Source organism: Chrysochloris asiatica, unplaced genomic scaffold (assembly GCF_000296735.1).
Source record: "Chrysochloris asiatica unplaced genomic scaffold, ChrAsi1.0 scaffold00031, whole genome shotgun sequence".
In the NCBI taxonomy this organism is placed as follows: domain Eukaryota; kingdom Metazoa; phylum Chordata; class Mammalia; order Afrosoricida; family Chrysochloridae; genus Chrysochloris; species Chrysochloris asiatica.
In genome coordinates, this window is record NW_006408549.1 from 9,094,441 (window position 1) to 9,102,806 (window position 8,366).

An 8,366-nucleotide genomic window follows, 5' to 3' on the forward strand; every position below is an offset into this window, starting at 1 on the left:
CATACCAGTCTCCCCTTCTTATTCTGCATCTTTCTATTTCAAACTAAATATAGCTTTTCATTAATACAAACTGAAAACTGTTTATTATTAACATCAATCTAAGAATAGATCAAACTACAAATTTTTATTGTTTTCAAGTGCATGGCAAAATAGAAAACGTTTCGATTACATCAGAAAATGAGGGTGAGGAAGGAAACAGTTTGTTCTTCTGTGTAAGCAGCACGTCAGCGAGAGCATCACAAAACTTACACGAGTTCAGATTGCTTGGTTCTTGGTCATTTATGGCTTAAGCACTGGATTAGAAACCATCTCAGCTAAATTAAATTCTGATGAATAATGCATAGATTATATACCTAGGAAATCATGCAATAAATGTTACTGTGTACATTCGAATCTTCATGAAGAAAGGGGTCTGCAGGTGTGAACAGTAATGTTTCTTCTCTTTTACCATGAGAATTTACCCAGTAAGATGCCTGTTTTTGGCCTATCCTATTTGCCAGATAAACCTGATTTTCTGATTGGTAAAAGTCAATTTCTTGTGAGACCCACAATAAGGGCGCCCCCAAGAGCAGGTGTTGGGAGGTCCTCTCACATGGCAGAATTAAACCGTCATGATCCTGCCACCTGCTGCAAAGTCAGTTTGGAGTATGTGACTAGCTAGATTACCAACTGGGGAAATGGCCCGCTGGTTATGTTTATGATATCCTGTTTCAGTTTACCTGCCCTTTATACTTACTTCATTCAAGAATTGCTAGGGTAAGATCTGCTCCCTATTCCTGGTTTTGATATGCCCCTACGACATGAGAATTGAACTGAACAATGATGATTGTAATGTCGTCTCTATACATACGAGCAAGCTCTTCAGGAAGACTAAGCATTTTGGAGAGGCGCTCATGATCTACAGCTCCAAACTCATTGTTGCCCACAGCATGGCGAATGAGATGGGTTGCTGCATTCTGATCCTCGAATACTGAGGACATTTTGGCTCTCCTTTCTGTTAAAAGGCCATGCATCTGTCCCAGAGTCACTTTATAGCCACCAACAGCTATGGGCTGTTGGTGATGCATACCAGTTAGGTACTCACCCACAATTCTAACTACATCCTGCCTATGCATAGTCTCCCACAGCCCATCAGTAGCCAACACCAGAAACTTATCCTGAGGCCTTAATCGGTGGTAAATTACCTCTGGCTCAGCAGTGAGATAAGGAGGTGTGTAATAATTAGGGGGGATAAACTTGGTATATTCATTGTCATTCAGCTGGTCTGGGCCAGATTCTATCACTCTCTTTTGAAGGTCAATGCTCCATTTGAACTTGACGTCTCCAAAAGCCCTAAAAGGCATCAGCAGGCCAAGCAGCCGATCCTGTTTTACCACACTCTTGGCCTCATTCTTCGGGTGTTCCAATTTCAGCCGTTCCAGTTCTCTTTGATTTTGAGCATTGTGATCATTAGAGAGAGTGACTGCTGACCAAGACCCATCCTCTTCCTGGACACCCAGCATGGCTCTGCTATCACCTGTATTGGCCACATGAAGATCAACACCATCCACGTGAGCCACACAAGCAGTGGCCCCAGAAAATGCCACTCGAAGCACCAGGTAGTTGAGAAAAGAATTGGGATCGCCAACTTGGGCCTCCAAGGAGATGTCATTGTCAAGTCTCTTGAAAGCATTGATTAAAGCCTCCTTCACATCAATATCAGTTGACTCCCCAGTATTGAGGTCTATAAGCTCTTGCCAGTAAGTTCTTAGGCTGTTGAAGTACAGTTTAGATGCCTCCTTACTGAAGTAATCGTTAGGGTGCTTGTGCCACTGGAGAATGGGTAGGAGTGCTCGCCCACTCTCCACGGCATTTTCAATCTCTAACAAGGTCTCATGGGGCAACAAAGAGACTGCAATATAGTAAAAGAGTCTTTCACTGACCGCCTGGGAACAAGCACAACCTGCATGACCATCAAAAACCCCCAAGAGCATCCCTCTGGTCTGCAAACAGGTTGCTGCACTTCGTCGGTCCTCAATGGGTGCATTTGCAGGCAGTTGGTTACTGTCAAACCCCAGGACAGAACTGACATTTTTGCCATCAAATTCTGGTACTTTGAAACTATACTCATTAGCTTTCAGGATGCTGTTGACCTGTGGAGGTGTGAGGTAAAATTTCTGTGGAGTGGACGCATATCTCCTTCCTTGGGTGTATTGCCACCAGTTCTCCTTCGGCCTGCAAAAGGTAGCATATGCTGGATGGAGTGTGTATCTCAGGCGACTGTGAGGAACAGGAGGTGGTGAGCAGCAGAAGTGTTTGTGGTGGCAGTAACACACAGTGCCATAGATCCTGCTCAGTTCACAGTTCCGAATTAGAGGGAAAAACAGTTGAGACGGTGCTGGCATTGCATCCGAAAACAGCGGCAGGCTGGGACTTCTGACTGGGATTCCTACACAGCAAATTAGACAAATACACACAAAGAAAAAGAGTTACAGCTGAGATGAATTCATCTATCTTTGCTTAAAAAAAAGTATTTAACAGGTAAATCTACAGGCTGGGTCCTTTTGCTAGGAGGCACTGTATTTTATTTACATATCATGCACTACCTCTACAAGATGTATTCTACTAAGCACAATTCCCAATCATTTATGGAGCCAGGACTGAACTTTTCTTTTTTCTTCCATACTGTTTTCTAGCTGTACTTTTCTTTTTTCTTCGTATTTCTTTGTGTAGTTCAAACGGTGCAGAATGTACAATAAAATTGGCTCGGGAAAGAAGGGACGAAGGTTATATAACATTATGCAACAGCAGTCTACCTGGCCAATCATCCTTCTCCTTTAATAGCCTTAGAAAAGGCCTTGGATCTCCCAGATGATGCAAAGATGGCTTCTATTTATGAAGATCCTGTGTCTAGACACCTGGACAATCATTAGCATTTGATCACACATGGGAATCAGGAAAAACTGTTAAGATGCACCATCCAACATATGTATATTTAAATTACTTGTGATATACAGATGTTGTTTCTATTGAGTGCTATGGAGTTGGTTCTGACTTTTAGCAACCCTGTATAGGGTTTCCAATGAGCAGCTGATGGGCTTGAACCACCAACCTTGTGATATAGTTAGCAGTCCGTGCTTATCCTACAGCACCACCCCAGGACTCCTGTGATATACATATACATAATATTCTAATAACATATACAAAAAATAAAAGTTTTAATAACCAAGTAGCAGTAAAAATTCCATTTCCTTCTTGTACCCCATGGCTGGTCTCGCAAACTCTGCATCTCTAGACCACTGTAGTAATCTGGCCCACTAAGGGATTCAGTCTGTAACTAACTCACCAAATAACCCTGGAAAGCTAGCTCCCCTCTCTGAACCTCAGTTTCCGAAATTTAAGCAAGCAGATCAGAGTAGATAGATGCTATCCAAGGCCTCTTCTAACATTCTGGTTGTTGTTTTAAGTGCAATAGAGTCAGTTCTGACTCAGAGACATCCTGTCTAGGGTTTCCAAGGAGCAGTTGGTGGGTTTGAACCACCAACCTTGTGGTCAGCAGTCCAGAGCTCATCCTACAGTGCCACACCAGGACTCCAAAATTATATGCCTTCTAACATTACATGGGAGTCCTGGTGTGGCGCTGTGGGCTAATGCGTCAGACTGCAAAGTCATTTGAACTGCAAGATCAGTGGTTCAAGCTCACCAACTGCTCCTTGGAAACCCTATACAGGATTGCTATGGGTCCAAATTAACTCAGTGACACTTAACAACAACAACAACATCATATACCTTTACATGTTTTGTTTTTAGCTTTCGTTCTGGTGAGTCTTAAAATCAAATGCAGGTTTCATTCTCTGTTTAATTTTACTGTTGTGCACTTCAAGGTAATAAAAACTTTTTTTTGAGTGTTTCTATACTCTAATAATTCTAAAACTTGGTTAGTAATGCAAATGGTCTCAGTTCTGGATTTTACTTGCTACCTTTGTCCTTGTTATTAGCCATAAGGAAAAGCTACAAAAATGTTATTTTCATCTATTATGAAGCACGGACTCCTGGTGTGGTGCTGTAGGATAAGCACTGGACTGTGAACCACAAGGTTGGTGGTTCAAACCCACCAGCTGTTCGCAGGAGTCCCTGTACTGGGTCACAATGATGGCACTTACAACAATGACATTATGAGTCACAAGTAAAATTCTCTACTAGAAAAATTCTCTTTCATTAAAATAAAAAAGTATTTACCACAGAAAAGAAATGAATAATAAAAATAATAGTTTAAAGTTAGGATTTTAAAAACATAGTATTATCATGAATAAAACATACTTATTAATCTATGATATGATGCTGAAAATATTTTGCTGGACAGCTAAATAGAAAATCTGAAGAATATGCTATCATTAACTCAGGTAAGTTATACATGAAAAAAAAATCTCATATTCCTCAATAACATTATCTTCCGTGAAATTTTGAAGCTATTGCCTCAAAGTAGTCACTTGGGCTAGTGAAAAACAAGTTTTAGAAATACTCTAAATAAGAAAACACACACAGTAAATAAAAAGGACATTAAATCATTTGTATCTTACTACCGACTGAAAAAAAATACTGTCATGAGAGTGACATTTTTTGAAGAGTAAGTTAGAAAGAAGTGGTAAATGGAATTGGAATAGGGAACAGAAAAAAAAAAATCACCGACTGATCACTGATTCTTGTTGGCTTCAGAAATAAGCACTGCGTAAACAAGTTATAAAGGACCCCTTATACAAAGATAGAACTACTCTTATTCTAACTGCACGAAGAAAAGATTAGGTAGTAAAAGGGGATGGCTAGATTTCTGCAAATCAGAATCATAACTAGTAAGTACCTTGAAATATATTTTCTATTTTTCTAATGAAAATTAGAAATTCCAGGAGAACAAGAATCTATCAGGACAAACCACTTAAATAAACAGCACTTCAAATTGAATAGCTGAAAGTCATCCAAAGGTTAAATGTACATGACTGGGCCAGGAGATGTGCTCAAATGTTGAGCCACATGACATTGGCTTCCAGATATAAACCACACTGCTTTTCAGGTCGTATTCATGCAGAAAGCATGTTCAACTCATTCTGTGTTTTGTATAATGATTCTCTATTGTCTAAAATGAAAACATATGCCAATCTTAGTGAAACGTATTTTTTCCCCAACTTTATACATGTAAATCTACATTTGTCCTTACTTTAACACCTAAGAACCTTACAGGAAACAGTCTTTGCCCATCATTTAGAATGCAGGCTGATTAAAGTACTCTTAGTGTGTGAGTGTTGTGATCTGACAGGTACATGAACAAGGCTTGATTCTGACAGCTTAGTCAGGTGTAACAATCCAGGAAATCTGCAGTTTCCTGAAATTCACTTGTTTTCTTTTTTTTTTTTAACTTTTGTAGTCGACTGCAAAATGAATGAAATCTTCTGGCAAAAAAGTGAGTGATTTATGCAGCAAGTGCTTTCAAGAATAGTTATATTCAAACAGCAAAGCAACACATATACCTGATAAGCTACATTTTTCCTTCCAGATGAATGCTCTCAAAATTCAAAATAAAAAAAGCAAGAGTAAATTTTATCAATGCTGTCTTTCTGTTTTTAAGGAGCTCAACAACATGGACTGAGATTGTATTCCAATCCTTCAACTCCCAACCTGCCTTCAAAAGACAAATTCTTAGGGAAGCTGTAATTTATGAAAACCATGATCTGTGATTAATGAGAATTATCAACACTGATATAAGTGATATATTATCCTCACCAGGCCAGACACTCTTAGAAGCAAAAGTATTTTAAAATGATTTCATAAACAGTGAGTATTCAAATACTCTGCATAGCTTTTTGAGTCAACAAAAAACCACCCTACGAAACCAAACTTTTGCTGACAAACTTGCTAAATTAAGGAAGTAGAAGGCTTTCGATCAGTCAATAAGTACAACACATTGTTAGTAAACTGGAGCAATGTCAAATTTTCAAGGTATTGCTGACCACAATTACACAGAGAAGTTTCTGCCCTAAGATCGAGTCGCAGCAACATTAGATGCAGCATCTTGGTCCTGGGCAGATTTGGCTGATTTTGCCAAATGACTAATAAAGATGTGCTGCAACCAGAAACACCGGCGAGAACCCATCCTTTCTTAGTGATGTGCTCGACAGAGCTTGTGCCAAGAAATGATTCCACTTCATCAATAAATCCTCGGACCACATTAAGTAGGAAATGCTGTGACTGCACCTACTCAGGAGCTCTTAAGCTTTGCAAAGCTTTTGGGGTTGAATGAAAAAGGAAATGATATACTAGTCATTAAATGTGTCAGAACTCGAGTTTATGTAATCCCATTGCATTAAGCATCCTACATAAAGATTCTTCACGATTTTTCAGCGTTTTCTAACCATATCACAGCTCTTGATATCTCTACATGAAGAAAAGAACCGGTTTCCTTCTCAGGACAAGAAGCATCACGCCAGCACTTGTTTGATTAGTTTTCTTTGCCCCTAACCTGAAAACTGCACTCCCTAAGCCATCAAAGCTATCCTAACCCAGGACGCCTTTGTCCCCTTTTCCGATCCACCTCAGCCTTAATTCCACGAGGAACCATATAAAACTAACCATACATTAATCCAGTCAGCATCCTTTGGGTACTCAACGCAGATAGTTAGGTGAATACCTACCAATTCGTCTGGGCCCGGGACACACACACATTCTCCTGTCATCACAACACGGAGACGACAACATCCACAACCCGCGCGGACAGCAGCAACGACAGCAGCACCGGCCCATTGAAAGCAAGGCAGAGATGCTCATTAGAGGCAGCGGCGGGGGAGGCGGGAGCGGAGGAGGGGCGAGGGCTCGCTCCAGCCGGGTGAATGGGCTGGGAGGGGGAAGAGGATGCAGACGGCAGAAAGGGGTGGGGAGAAGAGGGAAACCAACAAACCCACCCCGCATAAGGAAAGCCATAACCACAGCCTGAGGCGGCAGGGGCCACGATGCGAGCAGAAGCGCGCCCAGAGGACGGCCCTCCATGCAGCCCGGGCGCTGAGCCCAAGGCGCGCCGCATCCGCTACCCGCTCCGCCCGGCCCCACGCGTTGCTGGCTTCAGTCCAGACATCTGGGACCGGCCCGCGGCGGACTGCCCGACGGCTCACACCAGACCCCCGGCAGAGACACCCGCACCTAGAGCGCTGCAGCCTCCTTGGAACTCCCCCTCCCGCGGGTCCCGTCGGCGGCCCCAGGAATGACAGCGGCCCCGGCGGCCCCGGCGGCCCCTGCGGACGCAGCGCAGCAGACCCCCGTACGCACTCTCCGCAGCCCCCGAGCGTACCGGGGGCTCAGGACGAGTCCCTCCCCGGCCTCATCCACAAACGCTCCGCCCTCCGCACGCCTCGCGGCCGCATCGACCTACACACGTTGGACGCCCCTGTCCCGGCGCCCTCCTCACAACTTTCGGCGGGTGGAAGGGGATTCCGGACGCGGCAGCTTGGTGCAAGAACAGGGGATACGAACCGGGTTCGGCGGGGGACAAGCCTCTTCCTTCCGGCGAGGCGGCGGCACGCGGGACCTCTTCCACGCAGCCCCACGCTACTCCACGGCGTCCTACCCCTTGCCCCCGGCCGGCCCCCTCCGCGCCCCTGTCCCGCCGAGCCGCCACCCTGCCCCGCCTTCACGTTCGAGACAGAGCACTTCCAGCCTCTTGATTGGCTGTACAGTGGAGGGTGGGCGGGGAACAGAAGGGCGGGTCACGGTCGGGAGGGCGGGGGCGGAAGAAGAGCGTTGTCCCCGCCAGCTTTGTGACGTCATGAGGGTCAGCCGATCCCTTCCATTGGCGCGAGCCGCCCATTGGTTCCAGCGGCCCACCTCACGTGACTATTCCTGGTTTGTTGGTGTAAGGTGGGGCTACGCCACCCTTGTTGCCCGCGATCACCAAGGCTAGGCTGGGTTGTTAGGATTGGCAGCGGGCCCTGAGAAGGAAGCGCCTGGGCCAGCACAAGCATCCCTGCGCGCGTGGGTCGCCGGAGGCGGCCTGCTACCGACCGAGTGAACTTCCGCGAATCCTTAGCACCTTGGCGGGGAGCTGGTGGCGCGGATGGCAGGTCTCAGTGGCCGAGCCCGCCCCACCCTTTTCCGGTGGGCCCCGGCTTCCTAGGCTACGCTGCGGTGCTACTCCCAGCCTAATGAGAAACAACTCCAGCTCGTCTAAGCCTGGAATATAAGGCATGGTAAAGAGCTTCGAGGGTATCTGTTGCTTCTGATATTTTGGACACCCCAGAGAGAGGAAGCAATCTAAACAGCAGAATGGGAGGTTGTGATGAAGGAATTCGTTCCCGTTTAGTATAAGGCTTTCTCTTGTTTCCCATGAATGATTAAAGAAAAAGGGC

General features: G+C 44.9%; 1 protein-coding gene across 1 annotated transcript; it reads right to left on the bottom strand.

Annotated features, from left to right (window-relative positions):
- Nucleotides 1-260: 260 nt before the first annotated feature.
- PDP1 (pyruvate dehyrogenase phosphatase catalytic subunit 1) lies at nucleotides 261-6,795 on the bottom strand. Its single transcript, XM_006859217.1, has 2 exons — nucleotides 6,663-6,795; nucleotides 261-2,428 (listed from the first exon to the last, which is right to left on the bottom strand). The coding sequence occupies exons 1-2, from the start codon at nucleotides 6,793-6,795 to the stop codon at nucleotides 771-773; spliced, it is 1,791 nt and encodes a 596-aa protein (XP_006859279.1). The 3' UTR covers nucleotides 261-770.
- Between the last annotated feature and the right edge of the window lie 1,571 nt (nucleotides 6,796-8,366).

What these genes read in the sequence shown, in the direction of transcription:
- PDP1 (XM_006859217.1), bottom strand. Translation starts at nt 6,795, where the DNA reads ATGAGCATCTCTGCCTTGCTTTCAATGGGCCGGTGCTGCTGTCGTTGC. An exon ending in TCCCGGGCCCAGACGAATTG is followed by an intron (nt 2,429 to 6,662) that starts GTAGGTATTCAC and finishes TTTGCTGTGTAG; the next exon opens with GAATCCCAGTCAGAAGTCCC.